Here is a 25,423-nt window from a genome sequence, read left to right as displayed (position 1 = left end):
GGGGGCAGGAAACACAAAAAACTTTCAGAGCTCAGTTCTCTGGCTCCACCACTTAATAAGACAAAAAACCCATATGGAAAAGACAGACACTGCTGAATCCCCTCGCTGACTAAAATCCTCCTGCAGTGCCTACATCACTGAGGAAAAAATAGCTTTCAAAGCAATTCCCCTCCTTACACATTCATGTTTTAACATAACCAGCTTGGGCATTCGTAATGCTGTCCCCCTATGGCTACTTTTTGGTTCTAACAAATCTAGACGCTTCTTGCAAAAGCATTTCAACATCTTTGTTATCCTTGTCTTCTGAACTTGGTTCCCAGTCAGAGTCTTCATCGGTAGGTTTGCACACCTCTTCCTCATCATCTCTAAAGCCGCCATTAAGGTCATACTCATGTGGTTCATCTTTCTGCAGGAGCGGGCTGGAAACCAGGACCATGCATGGCAATCAGTTAGCTGAGGGGAATGTGCTCAAGCTTGTCTAGACAACAATTAACATGATGAGACGTGTTTACAGAGCACAGGGGAGTGGGAGACGGATGGCGCCAAGGATGGCGCCAAGGAAAGGTAACAGCTTGCTGTTAATTGATGGCAGTTAACCACCAGTCAGGGATTGCCTAGGATGCAATGCTTAGCTTCAAGAACCAATCTGTTTAAAACGCGCAGCTTCTGAAAGTGTATATAACCTCGTGCTTCTGTACAATAAACTGACATTTGCTTGCATCAAGCTGCGTCCCGTCTCTTCATTCGCCGCATCTTTCTCCACAGCCCTTTCTCCTGTAGGGACAAAAATGCCATATATTCATGAATAATAAATACAGAACGAAAGAGACCTTGCAGGGGCCATCTAGTTAGCCTCTCTCCTCAGCAGGAGAAAGGCTCAACTAAAGCACTCTATCCAATGCTGACAATTTTGTGTTTGACTTTCAAGACTCTCATGTAAAGCTGTACCATCCCTCTCTGACCACTACTGCAGGGCTTACCAGTCTGATCAATTAAGAAAGTTCTCCTTAGTGGCTTTTCTTCCAGCACTTGGAAAACAGTTGCCAGGCCTCTTCTGATAACATCTTCTGATATCAGAAGAAAACGGTATCAGATAACATCTTCTGACAACTCTCCTTTCCTGAAGGAGTGGCATACACAATTTTCCTGGTCATCTTCCTGCTACTTCTATACCTAAACAAGGCATCTTTCTTGCCCTTTAGCCCCTAGCTCTTGCTAGACAGCTATTCCGACTCTAAATTTTCTGCCTTCACCCACCCATATTTACTTAGGGCTACTTTATACTCTTGCTCTTTGGAATCTGACATGGCTTTGAATTCCCATTCACTTCTTTCCTGAGCTTCAGGTCAGCAAAGCCAATCTGCTAGATCACTCACCTCCTACGTTCTCAACTTCGATCTGTGCTGTGTAGTCTGTGCTTCCTTTCTGAACACACGTTAAGGAAACAACAAATGCTGAACACTTCTTTCCTGAGCTGGATGCAGCCTACCCCTTTCCCAGTTCAGTCTGTTCTATCGCGCTGCTGTCCAATCTGCTGCCTATCCATCTTCTGCACAGCTCACACTTTGTGATTAAATTGCCTTCTCTCTTCCCAGTATGTCACAATACTCTACATTGGCAGGAGTCAAAACTTGGAAACCTCTATTCACAAGAAATGGATGCTGCTCGCTGCATGTTCCTAAACTTTTTTAGGCAGCTTGTCTTGCAGTAGTCTTTTAATTGCTCAAATATGTTGACATATATAAACCAGTTCCCAGAGACAGGGCAAGCCTGATTTTTGAAGAAGCCTTATCTACCTGACTTGGTAGCATCGATGCAAAGCTGCTGCCATAGCAGCATTGCATTCTCCTTTTACTTATCGGTAGCTGTGAACCTTTAACAAGTTTATTTCCACTGCTTTGGGACTTTGGCAGATGTGCACGACCATTGCTCTACCAGCCTACGCTACCTCCCTTTTTCTTACAGGCCCACAATTCCTAACTAGCCACAGTCTGTTAATATTCCAGTCATGGTATGCTGCCCTTAAGTCACACCCCCGAGTAAAGCTGTATTTGTTCCTTTTCTTCCCAGCCTCCAGTTTCTGCATTCTTACCTCATTTGGAGATAACCTGTCAATGATCTCATAATGATTTATCTGTTGAGCAGTTCTTATCATCTTTTATATGAAACTAGAAATGTGTCTTCTCAGCTACACAACCCAGTCCAAATCATCCATGTTTATATTAACCTCAGGTATTTCTTAGCAGCTTCTTGAAACCTCAGGTCAGAGCTCCAGACACTCAAGCTGTGCGTGTGGTGAACAAGCAAGAACACCAGCGCCTGGTGTAGTCAGATCACATCCTCTGTCAGTTACATTTTTCTGCTAGTGGGAATGTTACTATTCCAGAATCATCTTATGGTCTGATTAACATTTTATACTCTATAGCAAGGTTTTCAAAAGCACTTACAGCAGCAGTCAATTCCCTCAAAGGTACACAATTTTATGGGTGAACTGTGCTACAGAGGCACCCAATGACTTCCTAGAATAAAGTCAGCCATGTGTGACACAGCCAATACTACAACTGAGAAATATCCTATGGCTAGCAACCTATATAGCACCTAGCAGAAAATCCTGAAAATATCAGCTGTCAATTTCGGCTGTAATCCCATCCCATATGATGCTTGCTAGTTTACTGTTTACCAGACTTTAGAGGAAAGTAATTATGCCCATGTTTACCCATAACAGCAGAATTTTTTCTAAGAATCACAGACTATAGTCGTGCAGAAGGAATTATGTCTGGAGGGAGAAGTCGAAACAAAGATTCTAAATACCTTAAGAACAAAATCTCTCTTCTCAGCCTAAGCCTGTGAGAATAATAAACCCAAGACCGGATTAACAAAGAAAAACTGCTCTTCACTTTCACAGCACTGCAGGTGGTATTTTACAACAGAAATAGGAATTCTGGAAAAATACTGATTACTTCCATATTTCTCCTACAAATGTATGAGGAACATACGATGTTGGTTTTCGTCCACCAGTGTTTTTAGATTTCAGCAGTGAATGATGCACTTCCTTCCATGTCTTCCCACTCCTCTCTTTCTGCTATAGTTTAATTCAGCTCCACAGCCCCTGAAGCTGCTCATTAAGCACAATTCTGCCTTTCCCCTAGTACCATATTTATAAATATGACCTTGAAACATTCCCTGGAAGTATCTCCTTCACACGGGGAGAAAAAGCTTGCTGACCACCCCTTTACAAAGGGTTATGTTTGGAAGTGAGCCGATCAGCTTGCTAGAAAACATACACAGAAGTGTGCAGGAGAACTCTCAGACTCCATAGCCACAGCAGGTCATTCATCTAAGTAGCAACAAGGCAGTGAAGTCATTCACTAGTGACAATTTAATGACAACACACATTCCAGCCTTTCTTTTTTTTTCCCCTTCCTCCCTTACAGCTATTTCCCCAGTAATTAGCCTTAGACTGTTTCTCAGAACATAGACCACATTCTCTATTGGCAATTTGTAATCCATCTCGCAGCAATTAGACTATCAATGTTAAAAACTAAACATGGCAAATGTCATGTAGATAGCACCCTTCTTTTCTTGGCTGGTGGAGTTTCAGTGCACTTGAACAGAAATTAATCCTGCTGTGCTTAACAGTGCAGTTGTGCCAAACAGCACGAAATAAAGGCTAATGGAACCTTGCCTGTGTGATCTTGCATGGCTCGGTACGACCGCCTCAGACGTGAGCTTGCTGAGTGCAACCTTTTACAAGCTTTGCCCTCAAGAGAACGAAGCAAGCCAGTCAACAAGATATTGAGGGGAAAAAAGAAATTTAAACAATCATTAAATATGAACAGAACTTTAATTAATGAATTCCCTTCTTCCCACTGTGCATGGAATATCATTTTTTCCCTGGTTCGTTCTTAGGATGAGGAGTTGAATTTAACAGATTGAATTTCACTTCCATGTCAAAGATTTACACATTTACAAGAGAAGCACTTTTCCATCCATAGCCATGCCTGGCTGACCACCTGCCATGAGCTGCACACACAGGATCTACCATTCTGGTAAGGAAGGTCCTCTTATGAAAGACACAGCTACAATTTTAAACCTTCAAGATTAGCTTTAAACTTCAGATATGCACACAGTCCAGCTTGCTTCATTATTAAAATTTTAACCGCTCGCTGCACTTACAACGCTGCTTACAACTCTTGCCACTCTTTAATGCACATTTCTGCAAGGGAGCGGTGATCAAGATGGGGCTCATACTTGCATCATGGGATGTGGCAAAGCGTACAGCTAACAAATATGCCTCAAAATATGCTAGTGCACAGATACACCCATATCAAGCATTCAGTGACAGCAGAAGTACACACACATGATAAGGAAATGGGATGGGAAAGACATTCCCGAGTGGAAAGTAGGTCGCAGAACAGAATGGAGGCCAAAACACTTTGTCTAGAAAACTACAGCTATTTGCACTTTACTTTCTCTAGAAGGCAGATCTCTGTTTTGAAGATTTCTGTAGGAAATGCCCAGCCACACCTTGGTGATCTCAAAGAAGACAAGTCAGTTCCCACCTCCACTCGAGATGCAGCAGTTCCACATCCTCATGCCTTGTTCAGGCCAGTGAAAGTAAAGATGGCATATCATCAGGCTTTCAGACTGCTCTTCAACGCTCACTTTTAAATTATTTTAGAAATAACAGGAAGCTTCACATTTGGAAGCCAAACTGAGATACAAGAGATGCCTTGAAACAGAGCTAAAGGATATTTAAAACTGGAGCCCATGCACCTGCCACATGTAAGTTAATATTATTGGCAGCAGCAAAGCAAGCTAGGTGTACTACTGGTAAATGGAGGAGATACTCATACACAGTATTACAGGTTACATTATCAAGAGAGACTACAGCTTGCCTGTGATACTACACAATCCTCACTGATGTCTAGAAACTAAAGTTCGAAGGATACATACATAGTTCACAGGGAACACTGCCCCAGCTGAAAGGCATTACCCTTCTTCGACACTTCAGTCCTAACAAGCCTGTAACATCAATACCTCAGAGTAAATATAAGAAAAGCTCATCACCACATCCGCAGATATCTTTTGACATTTATTTAGAGGTCAATGCAATGCAGAAGGAGTATCTCAATGTTTCAAGAGCAATCAGTCTTCATGGGGTAACCTTAACTAGCTGTGGATGAACTATTGGCTCCTTTCATCCTATTATGAACCCTGTTCAAGGAAGGAAGAATTGACTTGGTCACACATGTCTCTCAAAACATTTGTTTGTTTCGCTGCCTGCTTCCAGGGAAGGACAGGTGTGCTCAGCACACAGGAATTCAATTCCAGCACTATTACTTGCAAAAAAGGAAGCAGAGTTTTACTAAAATAATGACTACCTTCTTCTCAGGTAAGTATTATCAAGCATCTCCAGCACCACTAAATGCCCCAAAACCCAAAGCAGATCAGTTGCATCCCATGCTGATGGGCCCATTCATAACATCAGAACATACCATTTTTTGAAGTTTTTGTCGTGTTCTTCTTTCAGGTACTAAAGAAAGAAATGTTATTAGCCAGGACAGAGTACAACCTAGCAATAAGGTTATTCGGAGAGGTTGCTACAACAGAAGACTGACTTATTAAAAGAAATGCTGCAATGGTTGTGCTGTATTTACAAGTATAAAAACTACTCTGCTGCCCCCAAAAACCTTTTTTTTTGTATTAAATGATTCTTGAAAGATTACCCAGATGAACTGTTCTTACAATTATGAACCATGCCATCTGTAGACAAACATCATCGGTACTGTTTGGGGTTTTTACAGCAGACAATTGCAGTATTTCAAAGCATTTAAATATTTTACGCCATTGTTTCCATAAATGCAATTTCTCCTTAATAACCATAGAATCATAGAATGGTTTGGGTTGGAAGGGACCTTAAAGGTCATCTAGTTCCACCCCTCCTGCCATGGGCAGGGGTAATGTCATAATCCTGATTTTTTGAAGTAAAATGCATTATCATTACATTTCCCTAACTGTTCTGCTCTAAAGTATTGTCTTTTTGCATTGGGAATTAAATTGGGGAAAAAAACCCCTCCAAGTCCAATAATTAAGAAAAAGCACAAAAAGAATGCAAAGTACATCTTTGAATTCTCTAAGAACAGACAAAATATAAACAGTATATTCCCCTGTGTTTTTCAACAAGTCTAGTTACTGGAATACAAAAAGACTTTTAGAATAGAATCTCAGATTCAGTTTTAATTATATTCCCTCCAAGCCTCAACAGAACATACATGCTATAGGGATATACACATTTTGCTGTGGGGATGGGAAAAAAAGCTACAGAAAAAATTTACTGCAGTATCCATTTGAAATGTTGAGAAATACTTCAGTATATTCCCTGTTTTCACTGTAATACTTGATGTGAATAAGTTGTAAATAATATGGTCAAGTTTGTACTCATAAATCAATATTCATTTTAATGCATAAATAAGCTTGTAATTGTATAGCAACAAAGGGGTTAAAATGTCTGAAAGATCATATAGACTGTTCTGGCAAGAAAGTTGCAAATCTCTGCAAGGGGAGCTGTCCTCCCTATCTGCAAAGCAAGCTGCCCTACCAAGGAGATAACGGGACAGCAGGATGGCCTTGAGTCAAATTAACAAGGAGTATTGTAAAAACCCCGGGAAAGATCTCTACAAGTCTGCCAACTCATCACTTTTGAGACCTAAGGTGAAAAGTACACCGTGAGGAAGACCTACGGCCTTCCTCCCATAGACCACTGCCCACATTCTAAAGACCCCGGCCCACAATTTTTGGAAGAATATGCGCAAGCGTGAAGGACTGATAAGCTAATTAACATACGAAGCGAGGGTAGGCGGGTTCAGGTGATGAATATGTATAGGCGTTAATGGAATATTCATTGTTTCATTATATAAATATAAGATAATCTGCCCCTCTGGGTGTGTACGATTGGTGGAAGGATCCCCCGTACACCCGGCGCCGACAATAAAGAATACTTAATCACTAAGAAATTCTGAAGACGTTCTTTGAAACAATCTGGCGACCCAGATGGGACGGCTCTCTGCCTGACCGTAGGACCCGCTGGGAAGTGGACTCCCTTGGGTACCCCCGGGGATTTTCCCGGAGGGACTCCCCAACTCATCGGATCACTGCGGAGGCAGACAAGAATCCCATCTTCTGTAAGTGATAATATTCTTTATTGCTGTATTCTGGTATTACCGGTAATCTGGGGTTACCCGTAAGACGAGAAAATTGATTTCCGCAGGGTAACTTCTGGGTATGCTTGGGAACTAGTTTCTCAGGTATACATCTGGGTATGCTTGGGAACTAGTTTCTCAGGTATACATCTGGGTATGCTTGGGAACTAGTTTCTCAGGTATACATCTGGGTATGCTTGGGAACTAGTTTCTCGGGTATACATCTGGTCTGGAAAACTCAGGTATACTTCTGTGGCTGGCACCCTAAGTATACTTCTGGTTTTGTTTGGGTTTTATCAACATTTAATTGCCATCTGGAATCTGGCAAGTTTGCTTATAAAGCTTATTTGCTGCAGTGTTGCTTATTTTGGTTACCGGATTTATGGAATGTGGAATTTGACTTTGATAATTGTTACTGTGATTTCGGCTATATTTTGATAATAGTAGTGAGCTCTTGGTGTTGCTGTAGAAAGATACCTGCGTGTTGCATTTTGTAAGTAGTAATTCTGTAAGTGATAAGTGTGTTCTGTGAGTGTAAGCTGGAAAAATGGGAGGAAAGCAGAGTGGTGGGATTTTAAAGAAAAGCCCGTTAGGATGTGTTCTGAGTCACTGGAGGGTTATTGGAGGGTCTGCTGGTGGAAGTGTGAATAAGAAAACATTGATAAAGTACTGCAATCAGTGGTGGCCGTTGTATAAGCTGGAAGATGGTGAGAAATGGCCACTTAACGGAACTATAAATTATAATACCTTGTTGCAGTTAATGCTATTTTTGCGAAGAGAAGGAAAATGGGATGAAGTAATGTATGCAGATATGTTTTTTACCCTGAGAAATCATCCTGAGTGGCAAAAAGGGTGTGGAATTAATCTAGCTCCACAGGATCCCTTAATATTAGCAATGGAAAGGGACATGAGAAAAGATGGGAAAGGAAAGTTGAAGAGGTGTTGCTCTGCATGTAGTATCGGTCAGAGATGTCTAAAGTTAGGGGAGCCAGAGGAGGGAGAAAGTAGGATGGAGGATTATGTTCCACCCCTATCGAATATGGAAAGTATCCGGACGGAGAAGTCTGTGGATGAGGGGGGCGAGGACTGTAAGAATTCAAAAGGGTTTACCCCGATTACTGCACGTACAAGGAGTAAGGCAGGAATAAGTAACCAGTCGGGACCGGTGATGCAAGCCCCTCTGCGACAAGCTGTGGGGACTAATGGACCGGTTAGAATTAAAATTCCTTTTACCACTAGTGAATTAGATTCGTGGAAGGAAGCTGTAAAAGGTTATAGGGATGACCCAGAGGAGGTGGCTAACAGGTTCGAATTAATTATGAAAAATTTAGATCCGGATTGGAAAGACATAGAAATAATGTTAGCAGCTCTGCCGGAAACAGAGAAGCAATTGGTAATAAAAACAGCCCGGACGCATGTGCAAGTGCAAATAGCTTCAGGGGTTCTGCCCGGAACTGTGGAAGTACATGTCCCGAGAGCAGACCCCGATTGGGACTATAATGATGGTAACGATTATAGATTACTAAAAAGGTATCAGGAATGGATAAGAATTGCCCTGGAAAATGCTATTCCCAAATCTGTAAATTGGTCCAGGTTGTACACTATAAAACAAGGACCGTCTGAAACCCCCACAGAATTTTTGGAACGTTTAAGAACAGCTATGCAAAAATTTACAACGATAGATCCGTCCTCAGAAGGGGGTAAATTACAATTGATTTCATTGTTTCTGGGACAATCAACAGAAGACATAAGGAAAAAACTCCAAAAATTACAAGGGGCAGACATGAGAGACTTAGAAAAACTGGTAGAGGAAGCATGGAGAGTGTTTAGAAACCGGGAAGGGGAGGAAAGACAGAAACTGGGACAGACTATTGCAGCAGCAACAGTAGCTGCATTAAATAATCAGGGACCAACTTTTCGAGTTAAAAATAGGGGAGATGGGAAACGAATAAGGACCCAGCAACCACCTCTAAGATCAGATCAGTGTGCCTATTGTAAAGAGGTAGGCCATTGGAAAGGGGAGTGTCCAAAGCGAGGGGGAGCTCGAAACATGATAGCAAATGTTTCATCGGATCAATGAAGTCGACCAGGAGAATCTACCCTAGCAGATCCTCTGGTTAAAATAGAGCTAGGGAACTCGGGACAAGAAATGGAATTTTTAATAGACACAGGTGCTTCCTATTCGGTGTTAAATCAAAAGCTAATGCCAGAAGATAAAGACTTTGTGACTGTAGTGGGGGCTACGGGCCAACAACAAAAAGCCTTTTTCCTAAAACCGCTAAAGTATAAATTAGGGAAACAGGTGGGAATACATAAGTTCTTGTACTTACCGGGGTCACCAAAATCACTATTGGGTCGGGATTTATTAGAACAATTAGAAGCAGAAATAGTTTTTGAGAAAGGAAAAATGAGGCTAAGAATAAGGGAAGAACAGTTAATAAATGTACTAAGCTTAGCATTGATACAAACTAATCTTAGAAGTGAAGTGCCTCCGGAAATTGCAGATCAAGTGTACCCAGGAGTTTGGGCTACCGAAATTCCTGGAAAAGCCAAGAATGTGACTCCAATAACTGTAAGGTTGAAATTGGGGAAAGAGCCTGTGAAGGTTAAACAATATCCTCTAAGGATAGAGGATAGGAGGGGAATTAAAGAAATAATTGACAGATTTTTACAATATGGGCTACTAATTGAGTGTGAATCAGAATATAACACGCCCATATTACCAATCAAAAAGGCAGATGGAAAGAGTTATAGGCTAGTTCAGGATTTAAGGGCCATAAATAAAATCACTGAGGATATACATCCAGTAGTGGCCAATCCATACACTCTATTGACTAAACTAAAAAGCAGTCAAGTTTGGTTTACTGTACTGGATTTGAAGGACGCCTTTTTCTGTCTGGCCCTAGCCAAGGAAAGTCAGAAGTTATTTGCCTTTGAATGGGAAAACCCTGATTCGGGGAGAAAAACGCAGCTTACCTGGACAGTTTTACCCCAGGGATTTAAAAATAGCCCGACTATCTTTGGGAATCAATTAGCTAAGGAGCTTGAGTCCTGGTCGACCCCAGACTCTGAAGGAACCTTATTACAATACGTAGACGATCTCTTAATAGCTACTGAGACAAGAGAGGGCTGTGTCCAATGGACGATAAGCCTGCTTAATTTTCTGGGACTAAATGGATATCGAGTTTCTCAACAGAAAGCCCAACTGGTCCAGCAACGAGTGATTTATCTGGGATTCGAGGTCTCGGGAGGACAACGAGAGCTGGGAACAGAACGTAAAGAAACCATTTGTCGGACACCGGAACCGCGAACGGTAAAGGAACTGCGGACTTTTCTGGGAATGACAGGTTGGTGTCGTCTTTGGATCTATAATTATGGACTGATAGTGAAGCCTCTGTATGAGATGGTTAAGAAGGATCAATCCAAATTGGTTTGGACTGGAGAAGCACAGAAGGCTTTTAGGCAGTTAAAGCAGGAATTAATGAAAGCTCCAGCCTTGGGGTTACCGGATCTTTCGAAACCTTTTTTCCTGTTTTCCTATGAAAGACAAGGGATAGCCTTAGGAGTACTAGCACAGAAATTGGGTCCCTATAAGCGGGCAGTAGCTTACTTCTCCAAACAATTAGATGAAGTAAGCAAAGGATGGCCTGGATGTCTACGGGCTGTTGCTGCAGTAGTTATTAACATACAGGAGGCCCGAAAGTTTACGATGGGACAGAAGATGACAGTGCTAGTCTCCCATACAGTCTCAGCAGTTTTGGAACAGAAAGGAAACCACTGGCTTTCACCGCAGAGATTCTTAAAGTACCAGGCAATATTAGTGGAACAAGATGACGTGGAGATTGTTGTCACTAATGTTGTGAATCCAGCTTCTTTTCTCAGCGGAACTCTGGATGAACCGGTGGTCCATGACTGTATAGAGACAATGGAAACTGTGTATTCGAGCCGACCAGATCTTAAAGAAGAACCTTTAGAGGATGCCGACGAATCTTGGTACACTGATGGAAGCAGCTTCGTGAAGCAAGGACAACGTAAAGCAGGGTATGCCGTTACCACCACCAAACAGGTAATTGAGTCTAAACCGTTGCCCCCTGGGACGTCTGCCCAGAAAGCAGAGATAATTGCTCTGACACGAGCATTAGAGCTAGCGGCGGGAAAGAAGATAAATATTTGGACAGATTCCAAATATGCATTCGGTGTGGTGCATGCTCATGGAGCAATCTGGAAGGAACGAGGACTGTTAACTGCTCAAGGAAGACAGATAAAGCATGCAGAAGAAATTTTACAATTATTAGAAGCTGTAAAGCAACCAGAAAAAGTGGCTATTATGCATTGTCGGGGACACCAGAGAGGGAATGCTGAATTTGAAATAGGAAACCGATTAGCAGACCAAGAGGCCAAACGAGTGGCTGACTCAGCTGACACAAAAGCGTTGTCCTTAATACCAGACAGTAAAATCCAAACTATAGATGTAAGTCAAAAGCCGAGTTATACGAAGGAAGATTTAAAATTAATTGAGGATCTGAAAGGTAAAAAAGGGGTAAATGGATGGGTATATCTGAAAGACAACCGTGTAATAATACCCTCCAACCTAATTTGGTCTATAGTTTTTACAGAACACAGTAGGACGCACTGGGGTGCTGATACTCTATATCAGAGTTTGAGTCGGATAATGGTAGGGCGAAATTTGTATACTACTGTAAAACAGGTAACTCAACAATGCAGCGTTTGTCTACACAATAACCCCAATACTCAAAATAAAGTGAAGTTTGGGATAATTGGTAAAGGAAACTATCCCGGAGAACAATGGCAAATTGATTTCTCAGAACTTCCTAGAAAAGGGGGGTATCGGTATTTATTAGTATTAACTGATACCTTCTCAGGATGGCCCGAGGCCTTTCCCTGTCGAACGAATAAAGCAAGAGAGGTGGTTAAGGTTCTGACAAACGAGATAATCCCGCGTTTTGGGATCCCAGCCGCAATGTCTTCTGACAGGGGTTCTCATTTCTGTGCACAAATAGTACGGCAAATAAGCAGAATTCTCAGGATAGACTGGCAATTACATACTCCTTATAGGCCACAGGCAAGTGGACAGGTAGAAAAAATGAATCATTTAATTAAACAACAAATAGCTAAAATAGGACAAGAAGCTAATCTGACATGGCCACAATCTCTCCCGTTAGCATTATTAAGAATCAGAGTTAAACCAAGAGTGAGAGAAAATTTAAGCCCCTTTGAGATTTTGTATGGAAGGCCTTATCAATTTTTGTTTAGCGGAGAAAACTTAACACAGCTAGGATCAGAATACTTATATAATTATGTATCTGAACTACAGAAACAACAGAGTAAGGTACAAAAGCACGTTCTAGGAACCAGGGCCAGAGGATTAGATCAACCAGTTCATTCTTTCAAACCAGGTGACTATGTATATATAAAGACTTTTTCAGGGCAACCTTTGGAGGAAAAATGGAGTGGACCGCATCAAGTACTGTTGACAACTCATACTGCTATCAAGATTAAGGAACAAGTCGCTTGGATCCACTACTCGAGAGTAAAAAAAGCTCCAGGTTCACGATGGGAAGCTACGCAAATGGAACCCCTAAAGTTACGGTTGTGTCGAAAGGATGGACAATAATTACCTTGATATCCGGGTTGTGGATAGGGAATGTCAATGCATGGGACCAGAATATGTATTTACAATTACTAAGGAATATTGTTCAGAATTTCAACCTAACCTCTTGCTGGATTTGTACTCAAATGCCTGAAAATGCAGGTCGGGGATTTCCCCTGATAGGTAGTGCATTTCCGAATGATTCCGAAATACATGCGGCTTTTTCAAAAATGACTATTTCAGAGTACACCCAATTAGAAGTTAAGGAATTGTCTTGGTCACTGGATATCAATGCTCCTTTGAACTCTAGTAGAGGTGTCCCGTGTGTCCAAAGGTGCTCCTTGAATAAGACCGAACCTGAAACAGGAGGGAATTCGACTGATAAAAGATGCGGGAAAACAGTCTTCATAGGCAGGTACCCCAATTGTACATCCTATTGGAAATATGGAGGGGCAAATCTTTGGAATAAAAACCAGACCAGGAGGAGAAACAATACTACTCCTAAGGGATGGCCCACTCCCTCAGGGACTGGGTGGTACTGGATATGCGGAGACAAAGCCCGAAAGGTTTTACCCTTGGGCTGGCAGGGTGAATGTGCTGTAGGGCCTGTTGTTCCGCACATCTTCATAGTTCATAATCTGACACAAGGACTAATTAGATCATATATTAAAAGGATTAGACGAGAAAGTACAAATCCTCTTATACAGAGACCTACTGCCTTTCATAGTTTTGCTCGTTGGTTTTTTCCATGGTTGGGAGTAAGTGAATTAGAAAAAGCTTTAGTAAACCTCTCTGCTACTATGGAAATTGCCATGAACTTTACTACTGATGCCATACAGGCACAACAAGAGGAAATTAAAAGCATTTCAAGAATGACTTTACAAAATAGACTGGCACTCGATATGCTACTTAGCAAAGAAGGAGGAGTGTGCACACTAATAAATACAAGTTGTTGCACATACATAAACAACGACAAGAGAGTAACTTTGGATTTAGAAAAGATTTGGGAACAAACCAGAATATTACATGAGATTACAAAGGATGATCTCTCTTGGAGCTTTGAGGGAATATGGAACAAGTTAACCTCCTGGCTGCCTGACCTACGATGGATAAAACAGATTTTTACTATGTTAGTAGTTTTTACAGTGTTTGGTGTATATGCATGCGTAGTGTTTAGGTGCATGTTCTGGTGCATAAACATGAGAAAATATATATAATGCAAAAGAATTTGCTTGTATCGAGAAAAAGGGGGGAATGATGTGAATAAGTTGTAAATAATATGGTCAAGTTTGTACTCATAAATCAATATTCATTTTAATGCATAAATAAGCATGTAATTGTATAGCAACAAAGGGGTTAAAATGTCTGAAAGATCATATAGACTGTTCTGGCAAGAAAGTTGCAAATCTCTGCAAGGGGAGCTGTCCTCCCTATCTGCAAAGCAAGCTGCCCTACCAAGGAGATAACGGGACAGCAGGATGGCCTTGAGTCAAATTAACAAGGAGTATTGTAAAAACCCCGGGAAAGATCTCTACAAGTCTGCCAACTCATCACTTTTGAGACCTAAGGTGAAAAGTACACCGTGAGGAAGACCTACGGCCTTCCTCCCATAGACCACTGCCCACATTCTAAAGACCCCGGCCCACAATTTTTGGAAGAATCTGCGCAAGCGTGAAGGACTGATAAGCTAATTAACATACGAAGCGAGGGTAGGCGGGTTCAGGTGATGAATATGTATAGGCGTTAATGGAATATTCATTGTTTCATTATATAAATATAAGATAATCTGCCCCTCTGGGTGTGTACGATTGGTGGAAGGATCCCCCGTACACCCGGCGCCGACAATAAAGAATACTTAATCACTAAGAAATTCTGAAGACGTTCTTTGAAACATACTCCAGCTCCAAATGGAGGAAGCAGAATAGAGAGATCTGGTAAGACCATGCTATACCATGCTTAGTTTTCAATAAAACCTGTTAAACTCATGAAAACAGCCACTTGCCACCTGGCATTTTTGTCAAATCCTAAGATATAAAGCATACAAACTATGTCAGCGGTGTCTGACCCAGACCATCTTGTTTCAGTTGAAAAACATTTGAAAAAATGAATGTAAGTGTGCAGCGGCCAAGCAGCCTTACCTTCCTTATCACAGACAACGGCAACACCGCATGCTCAAGAAGAGCAAGGGTGCAGGGCAATACAGAGCAAGCTGCAAATGCAATGTTACTTTCTCACTTAAAGCATTTTATTCCAAGGTGTTGGCATCCATTACTGGGTTTGGGGGTTTTTTCCCCCCACTTTGAGCTATACTGAACAACTTGGCTTACCTGGAGGTGCACTGTGCTTGTATTCTAGTTTATGCTGTGGATTCTTCCTGCAAAGAAAACAGTAAAAGCTTGATTTGCCACCTTGTTCCACACCTAACAAGAACCTAACAAGTTCCCAGAACTCCTCTGTATTTTGTGAATAATTTTCACTTCTTTTTAAAATAAAATTCTGTGACCAGTGCCTTACTGCAGTGTCTCAGCTTACGTAATGTAGGGTGGAAGAAAAAAAGGGTTCCATAAGAGTTCCTTTTGTTTCAGCCTTTTAAAAAAAAATAAAAAAGACAGCTGACCAAAACCAAGAGATGAGATAGTTTCCAAACTTGTAAGATGAGATGCATTTGTTCAGCATAATAAGAACTGATCCAATTATTTACTCTCACTAAAACCAAAACCAGAACATAACCTCTGGTGCACAAAGTGCAATGCACACACAGTGCATCACAAGTCTGAGATACCCAGCCGTAACTTCCATATTCTGCAACATAAGGCTAAAAATCAAATAGTTTGGGAAAATTAAAGAAATTGAAAAGAATTGCCTGTCTCAAAGTATCACAGGGAAAGGCCAAAGAAGGACTGTTAAGAGAGTTTACTCATTTCTGCAATATGCTGCTGCAATCTGGGAAGTTCAATATACAAGTGTGTATGTCTTCTATTAAAAAACAGCATCAATGCAATGAAAATTAAAAATTTAAAGTCAACTTACTCTTTGATCTGCAATAAATGCTCCCCTCATTCAGGCTGCGATCCAGGTCATGAACACACTGATTTATCCCACCCCCTAAAGCAGTTATCCAATGCTGTTCTAATGTTTTAACTTGGTCCCACTTACACCGTGCTGATCTGTTGTGTTAGTGTATTAGAGCGGCACGTTAAAATTGTTTCAGCTCAATTTACTTCTGTGCAGAAAATTAAAATTAAAAAAAATTCTAACTTTGGAAGAAAACTGGTTCAGTTGTCCTAATTTCTCCTTCTGAAAAAGAATCAACAATTAAAGCCCACTATTTAAGAATGACATACCATTTGACATTGCTTGAAACACAAGATTAATTTCTATAACTGCAGAATTTTTTTGATATTTTACAAAATACCCTTGCTGTGAAGACTGCCTTGTAAAACTAGTTGCTTATGTTTTCTTATTCTTCAAAAACAGAATACTCTTCAGTAAGAAAATCTTATTTTTACATCAAATAACTTGTTACACATTCACATACTTGAAGCTGATTTACAGTTTTATAGCTACTGCTATCCCAAAGTGCATTTCATGTGCATTAGAAGGGACAGTTATCTGAATAAAAACATGCAAGTACAGCTTTCTATTAAATACCGTACTGAAACAGAACAGTTGCTTAATCCAGTGTTTTGCAAGTGTTGGTAGCATCAGAGCATTTGATCCCAACTCAAGGCACAACATTTAGATAACTCAATTATGTATTCCAGTAGTAGCCAACAGATAAAGACAACAAAAATAACATCCAAATCCTTCAAATGACACCTGTTGCTTTGTGGAAAGAATTATCATTGCTTTGTGGGTGCCTCCTTTCTTCTACCCCAAAAAGAATGAAACGCTGTTTAAGAAATGATCAACTAATACAGCACAGGAGTTGACTTATCTGCAAGGAGAGACAGTTTTAGTTTTGGACAGTGTCCATTGTACTCCTGAAAAGTATGTTGGCAATTTCAGGAGCGGTATAAACCTAGATTTCGCATCCTGAGATGAGAAATTCATCTCACAGATGGTTTTTGAGAAAAGAAACACTTCTTCTGCATTAGTTGAACATAAGATGGCTTTTCCTTAAAAGTTACTCCCATTTTGTTACACTTTATAAAGAACACGCTCTTTAGGATCATCACGCTTCCAGGGAGAGAGAGAGAAAATGTTTCTGCTCAAGCACAATCTTTAACAGCAGCTGTTAGTTTCAATATGCCCCCACAGAAGGGCTGTTGTCTCAAAATATATCCTTTTGTCCATTGCATCAATTACAAAGCAGTCCTTACACTCTGCTAAATACAAGTGTAAAACCTAGATATTGAGAAACAAATGGAACAAAAGGATCTTTTGAAGAAAATCAACAGCTGCTAAAAGAAACAGCAGTCAGCCATAAACTGGATTTTCTTGCTGGTACCTAAATTATGCTTTCTAACAAATCAAATACTGACTAAAATAGAGGGTTTGTACAAAATCTTAACAAATATTTTGTCAAAATCTGAACTAAAAGTTACATATCAAGAAGAACATGTAACAATAAATTATTGTTTCTATACAAGAACAGTTTACTTCAGGTTGAAAAATGAGAAAGTTTTGATCTCTAGGCCACTGAACAGGTTCCAAAAGTCAAGGCTTCATGTTCACCAGCTGAAATCACAAATACTTTGCACAGACCTTGGTGGCATAAAGGTAGCAGTCTGGCGCCAGTAAATTTGGAAAGCCACAGTCAAGATTTAACATCACTATCCTACTGTCAATTTGCAACTCCAGGGGAGAACATTCTTAACCTGTAAAACAAGAAAAGCCATTTTGTACAGTGCTTCTTACCTATAACAAGCCGTTCCATACGGACATTCAGGCCGGTTATCATTGTTATCCTGAGTTACGATCTCTGTTTCATGATTGTCATCGTCATTAGGGTGACTAAACTGCTGAAAGTGAATGGGATTCTTCCTGCAAAAGACAAATATAGATCAAGAACTGACTATTCCATTTAAACAGGAGAAGTGGAGGTAAGAAAGGTGTTACTGAATCAGTGACATTTTCAGCGGTTACAGAAAGAGAAGCTTTTAACGTTTAACTTGGTGCAGAATGTAAGACCTGCTTTCAGGATAACTGAAGAAAAGTTTTGTTTCAGCAGAGGCCGCAAGAGGTTAAAACATGAATTCTCCTATTTGCCATCATCAGCTTTACGTTTCAGGCCTCCAACACATACACAATCTACTGATGTAGTCCCATAGCATGAATCTCGCTCCGTGGCTTGCTCTGTCATGACTCCCTCTGGAGTTACCAAGTGCTACACAAACCTCTCGCAAAGTCTGAGCTCAAGCTGCGAGGGCCAACCCATGGCAGCCGAGCAACTGCAGTCCTGAAGCCTTCCCACGCTCTCGGGTGATCACCTGTGAGCTTCAGGCAGCATGTCTCAATCATTACTTCTGTTCCGTATGCAAGTTACTACTCACTTGAACACTTCAAATGCCAGCGTATTATTCCAGAGGGATGAAGTGCTGGGGCCTGAGCAGCAGGCCCTGAGCCGAAGCTGACCTCCAGAAGAACCCGCCAACCCAACCTTAAATATATGTATTTAGTATCCAATCATTAGCGAAATATGCACGGTCATTAGTGAACCATGTATGGCCATTAGCAAAAGATGCACCTTGGATAAACTACAATCATGAGAGAAGAGACAGCGCATCCTTCCTTGCTTAGAGGCGGGCGGCCAAAGCCATGAATCCAGCTGTTTGGCCTTGTCTGGAAACCGGTGGTTAAAATCCAGTCGATAAAGGGAACTCCCTCGGTTCCTCCCAACCCCTGGCCAGGCTTTGGTGGCATCTGACAGGAGAGTGAAACCAGATGTTTCCACGTTTGGAATTACGTGAGCTTGTTTATTAATAGTATAAAAGCTGAACCCTCTTGCAGCGACGTTGCAGACCTCACCTACCAGGAGATGCCCTGCGCAGGACTTCCCAGCTGCCGGGACAGGCTCTCCAGATCCTCGTGCAACAGGGGCTCCCCAGCGACTGCGGAGCTGGAGGATGGCAACCTGTTAGGGCAACGGGTGATGTATCTTTCTGAACCACTACAGCTAGCTGTGAATAGTAACGATTAGGTGCATTGCCTTGCTTATCTGTTTTATTGTTTGAATCAGGGTATCGTAGGCTAATCCTTCTGTATGTGCATATTGCCTTATTTTCTGCATTAATTTGAAACAAACAGTGCATCAAGGGTATCTTCTGTATTGGTTTCTGTGTGCTATCTATTGACCCCATCAACTGGCAAAACAATGGAGCAGTCTCCTGGACATTACATTGATTATGCTCTCAGGTTTGCCTTGGCTACCGTGGCATTTTATTTGAAATACCAAATCACAACGATGACATGAAGTTGTACCCTAAGACATAACTCTGTGTGTAGCTGAGCCACACCGATGTTAGTGATGAGAGCACCATACAAGACAAGGCAGCTATAAACAACATCACTTTGTGAAGAAGTGATGTTAAAAAGAACACAGAAAAATACATTATGACTTCAGGAGAAATTCATGGGGCAGATCAAAAGACACTACAAAAAATTATGTCATAGTGAACATACTGTACTAAAAGCAAATCTACTTTTTCCCTCTGATTTCTTTTAGAGACACTTTTTTTCAAGCATATTTGAAAGCAAGAAAAGTGAGATGTTTTAATAAATGATTTTCCAAAAGATATACACAAAATACTTCAGTGATTTACCACTAATCCCCAGTGTACATAATCAACATCTTTGTGCAAACTGTAAAAGTGAACTGCTTGCCTCAAGCAAGAGCAATGATAACTTTAAACTGCAGAGGGATTACTGCTGTCATTTGCACTTGTTACAGCTGCATTTAGAAACACCAAGCCAGAAGCACGTATGCAGCTAGCGACATACACAGCAGCTTCCTCACTGACCACAACGGGCTCTTATGAACTTTCTAGGGAACAGTCAGTATTATTTTCAGCATTTCAACCAACACCGTAAGAGAAAAAGCGTTTGTTATAGCTTTTGCAAAATGATTACTTAAGCACCGTGAGCCCCACTAACCATTCAGGCCTCCTTTCAGGCACCGAAAACAGATTAGATATTTAGTATTAATACTTTTACATCTCCATCTGCTTGGTATCTTTCACTCGGGAAACTCAGCAAGCAAGCTACAGATAAACTCTTCCAGGAGCTACTTATCAGAGATCCAGTGTCCCTTAGTCCTATTTACACAGGTGACAGACGCCTTGTTCTGGTTCTGGACTTTTCTGTTGATTTCTGCAGACTGTAGGGTAAGTAAATACTGTTTCACTAGATATCATTGCAAGGCTGCATTTACCAGTCTTTTATTCTACAAGTTCTCAGAAAACATCACTTCTAACCCCACATTCAGGCTGGCTGCCTACTTCTTTTGCCATTTAAAAATAAATGGGATGAAACCAAGTCATTTTAGAGGCTACTTGCTTTGTTTTCTAAATGCACGGAGCTAACGTACTAGCAATATTAGCCAGAATTTGAGTTCAGTCATTTGAAACACAATTCATCTTCTCAAAGGGACACAGAAGCAGCTAATGCTCTGTGAAATCATTTTAATACTTATTCCTACAATAAGATACATGCAGCATCATAGTCATGAAGGAAAGAAGGCCTAAGAGCTGCCAGTTAGCTAACCTATTCTGTTTTAGGTGATAGCCAGTTCCTTTCATGAATTTACTTCAAAAGCTATTTGGCCAATACCAAAGAGCCTTTATTGCAGGAGAGAAAAAAGAAAAAAAAAATTGTATAGGAGGAAGCAAGAAAAAGGGAAGGGTCTTGAGGTACGCACCCTATCACTGGGCCTCAGGATTCTTTGGGCCAGTGGATGATGCTCCTCAAATTATTCATCACCTGTGAAGCACCTTAAACATGTCCTATTTCAGATGCTCAGGACTAGTAACAACATCATAGTTTCTCTTACCTTTATGTGGATAATTTATACTTACTCCATTTCTAGATGTTGTGCAACGATATCCAGCAAAATAAATAGAAGCAGAGAAATGCACAGCTAATATTAAGTACACATTATCCCTTCTTGCAAAAATCTTCTTCCTTTTATTAAGAGTTTGGGTTGTTTGAGGGTTTGTTTGGGTTTTTTTGAATACAAGAGATCTGAGTTGTAAGAGCACAGCACCCTTCATGCTGGAAGCTGCACTCCAAAGTTAGTTTTACAACAAAACCTTGCTGCACAGGAATACGTTATTAATTTGATCAAAACAAAATCATTAAGCTTTACTCGCACAAAAAATAACCAATTAAAAGCCTATTTTAAGAATAAAGTTTTAGGAGAGTTGCCTTCTCATACACAGAAGCTCTGAATTTGTGGCAGAAAATTATGCAAATAAAAATTATGCAAGTAACACTTACAAAGTTCTTCAGAATCAATGCAGTCATCTCCAGCAGCAGCTGAGCATCGCTCAGTGAAATACTCAAGACAGTTTTCATCTATGCAGCTCCCAAAAGCATCTTAAAAGCTTTTTCTAAAACAAATTTAAGTGGTAAGGTCAGAATCCCTGGCTCTTCTTAATCACATGCAGGAGACCCCTGTCATCTCAAGGGCTTATTTTCTCAGCCTACTAAAGAAACTGGTAAGGAAAACGTAATGACTCACCAGCACTAGTTATAAAGCCATAGTATTAAAGCCTGAAGTTAACGCCACAAGTGCGTGTAAGATGTTTATAAGTTCTAAACTCCAAGTCTTACTAGAAAACAGGTCTCATAAAAAGACAGATGCAAGTCTGTAGCTGCCAGATTTACAAGCTGAAGGTGAAATGAAAAATACTTCTTTTCATAAACAAAGAGCACAGTATTTAGAAGAATGCACATACAAATCGAAAGGCTGGTTGAGCATGCCCTGCTTTGACAGTTACAGGAAAGATTCACACACACCCAGTCAGCACAGAACTGTACCACAGGCTAGCCAAAGGACAGAATTGTGGACAAAAATTGTGAAATTACAGTTTCAGAGATGAGAGTTCAGCTGTACCACACCCCTACTATGCAACTCGAAATGGGGGTTGGGTTTGAATTTGTTTTTGTTTTTAAATCCCTATTCTTCTAACTTCTGAAAAGCGAGTAGCAGACAAGAAAATGAACACAAGACAGTATTCAAAGAGTAAGTTCCTTGACAACAAATATAGTCAGATATAACACAGACAGAGCACTTGCCTCCTAGTGGTAACAGCAGTTTCTTTCGATTTGGAAAAAGCTTCAGACTGCCACAGGAAGAGAATCTCACACTGACGGAGGATAAGAAGAAGAATCTCTGCAGAGAGAAGTGTGAATCAAGCTTGACTCTTTCAAAAAGCAGTGTTTTCAAATTCATAAATGAAGAAACTGAGCTATGGGTTACAAAGTTATTTCCTAAACATTTCAGCTATGTGTTAGAGACATCTAATAAAATCAACTAAACTAACATTTCATCTTTTCCATTTGTGCTGTTCAACCACGCACCCACCAAAGGTGCCTGTCATATGCAGAAGACAAGTATCTCTTACTAGGAGTTTATAAAATACGGATTAGAAAACTGAAGGGCATTCAGTTATTGGAAAAATGACATTTTATATGAAACCTCACCTAGAAAGAACACTGTAAGGAAATGTTATGGTTACCAAAGCAGTCCTCATTTAAGACGTTGACTCCTACAGCACATTGTGCTAGAAGACACCTTTCATAAGGTTAATGGAAGGAGACAAAAACCAGCTACTCATCGTACTCAAAAGAGCACTCAAAGCAGCTCCTCTTCCTTAGCAACTCTAAAAAACAGGTTTTGCTCAAGGAGAACACTACACAATCAAAAACTGAATACGCTATCAGTGCGTTCCTTCAAAGCGTCCATTCACATCACACTTATATACACTTCTGTCAAGAATATGGGTAACTGCAATGGCTTGCTTTACTGCAACATAGCTATCTCATTGATGCAGAATGACTACTTGGTGGTCTTGCATTAAAAGCACATACAGGACAGACGATAAAGCACCTTTCTTTGCAAACAAGCAGGTTTAGTCTCATCACATTTCCTGAAGATCAAAGCTGATGGTTTTGATACTTCCTATTTACAAATTTCTCCAACAAAATAAGATTTCGTTATGTGCTATTTCAGAGCATTCTTTTCTTCTTACAAAGCAACACTTCCCAAAAGTACTGCTGCCAAATGTTTTAGAATAAAGACCCAAGAAGAAACGTGCACATGCAGACTCCTATTGCATGTTACCTGTAACTAAAACTTGCCTTCCAAAACATTAGGAATCCTTCAGCGTGTCAGAGCACTGAATCAGCTTCACCCCCACAGAGGGGAAAACTTGTCTGAGCAAAATGAAAAGTAGCTGGAGCAAACTAAAGGCTGCATTTGTACTACTGGATCAGCTTGGCTGCCTAATGAACCATGTCCTCCTCATAATCATGAAGGGCAAAAACTGAGATATGCGAAGGAATGCTACATGAAAACTGGAAGTCTGATGTGCTCATGAACACAACAGCTTTACGCAGTTATCTGCAGCAACAGGCACACCAAACATACACAAGAACCCATTTACTTGTGCTTGCTTGTTTGCTGAACAACCTAAGCTTTTACTGTCACTCAAGCCCCTTGGGGGAAGAGGTAAAAAATACAAAAGTAGTAACAGTGATAATATTTAAAAAAAAAAAAAAAATCACAGGACCTCCTGTTTCCTGGATTAGCCTTATCTTTTGTGCTTACAATGTACATAGATTTATGTAGTGCTCAAAATCTTCTCCTAAAGGCAGTTCTCAGGTCACTGGTCACTTGCTACCCTCAGGAACACCTCTAGACGCCTATCTTCTCTTCAATATATTAACACATGGCATTACAGATCTTTTCTGGGCAGAAAGAACTAGCAGGAGACCAGGCACTCAGCACTGGGGTTTTTGGGATCTTGCTGGAACATTTGTATCGCACAAAACATTTGTATGACAGATTGTGAATTGAGAGGATATGAGTAGCAGAAAAAAAAATAAAAATCATCCCTCAATTGAAGTATCGCCAAAGACACTGACCAGATAAGGGTTCACAGGGAGTTTATAAGTGTGACTTGTTCTGGTTTTAAGAGGGGACTGAATGCTTAAAAAAAAAAAAAAAAAATTAAAAAAAAAAATGGTGCAGATTGGCCAAGTTACAACAGAAGTAATTCTCCATTGTTTAGGGATAACAAATAATAAGCATTTTAAATAGTCAGATCACAAAGCATACAATAACTTCATCTTTCATAAAAGTTTCAGCTGCAAATAAAATAAGCCTACAGGGTCTATGTTGGGCATTTCAATCATTTACATCTCTTCTCCCTGCCGGTACATGTACTGTACACACAGGGGGGTTTATTTCTTTCCTTTTTAAAGTGGACCTTTGTTTCTTATTTCCTAGAACTCTGCATCGTTTAATCTGCTGAAGTACATCATCCCTTGTTTAGGTTATATTGAAAGTTAGCAAGACATCCTGGCTCCTCCTTTTACACTTTTAAAATTCTTGCTATGCCATTGGTTTCTCATCAGTCCCCATTTACCAAAAGATTTCTTTCAAATCAAAGCTTGTAACGACTTTACTGTTTTTGGTAGCTAATACAGTACTTCTTAATAACAAGCTAGCTTAAGCTGGGTTTATTTTTGCTTCACCTGTAACAGCCTGTTCCATACACGCAAGGTGTCCTCTTACGCTTGTTCTGTTTGGAGCTTTCTGAAGTATCTGCACTTCTGGTTGAATCAGAAATCTGTCTTGTAATCCAGATTTGCATCAGGCTCAAGAGTCCCTTCCTGGGCACCAAAAGATCAGGAAGTCCTGCCCAGTGAGCCTGTTGGCTTGCAGAACCAGTCATCTGCTCTTTGTTTACTGTTTCCTCAATTCTATTTCCTTTACTGGAGATCTGACCTACTCTTTTAGACAATTTACTATGCTGCTGCCTAGCTTTTCTTCCCACAGAACTTCCAGGGGTTTTTGTTCCAGTCTTGCCATTCCCTGCCATGTTTCTCATGGTATTCTCAAGAGGAAATCCAGAGCATTCTGTGGAACAAGGTTCCATTTTGAAGGACCTGAAAATGTACATTCTTCAGAACTAAAAGCTTTAAGGTCAAACTCTGCCTCATCATTCCTGTTTTCAAAGTGAGAGAATCATAGTAGAGCCCAGGCTGGAAAGGACCTTGATAGAGATTAAAACCAGCCCCGTGGGCACATATTAGCTTGGGGCTCATCGTTAGCCAGCAGATGTGTTACACTTGAACAAAAGGTTAGATGATGGAAGTGTAAAGAACTCTAGTAGGTAACAGAAACTAAACAACAGACTGCTAATGTATGCAAAGGTAAGCAGGAAATTTAGGTAACTGCCCAATAAGATGAAAAGTACATCCTGAAGAGGCGCCAGAGGGAGGAGGTTATGATAATGAATTTTTGGAAACCTTACGTATTTGCATGACTTTGTATAATAAATATCTGTCGGCTTGTTGAAACAGCGTGCAAGTTAGGAGTAGCGATCCCCCTTGCACCCAACGCTGCAATAAACATACCTCTTTGTAACTGCCCTCGAGTTGT

The 25,423-nt window shown here is 40.6% G+C and overlaps 1 protein-coding gene across 1 annotated transcript; it reads right to left on the bottom strand.

Moving 5' to 3' along the window:
* On the bottom strand, window positions 1–24,917 carry LOC129736195 (aprataxin and PNK-like factor). The gene is given in 7 exon segments (XM_055711999.1): window positions 1–774; window positions 5,499–5,536; window positions 15,141–15,187; window positions 17,674–17,799; window positions 24,514–24,609; window positions 24,611–24,683; window positions 24,686–24,917. Coding segments are annotated over 7 exon segments (666 nt in total). The 3' UTR covers window positions 1–720.
* Between the last annotated feature and the right edge of the window lie 506 nt (window positions 24,918–25,423).

This window comes from Falco cherrug, chromosome 5, assembly GCF_023634085.1.
Source record: "Falco cherrug isolate bFalChe1 chromosome 5, bFalChe1.pri, whole genome shotgun sequence".
Taxonomy (NCBI): domain Eukaryota; kingdom Metazoa; phylum Chordata; class Aves; order Falconiformes; family Falconidae; genus Falco; species Falco cherrug.
This window is presented reverse-complemented; position numbering and strand designations above follow the sequence as displayed.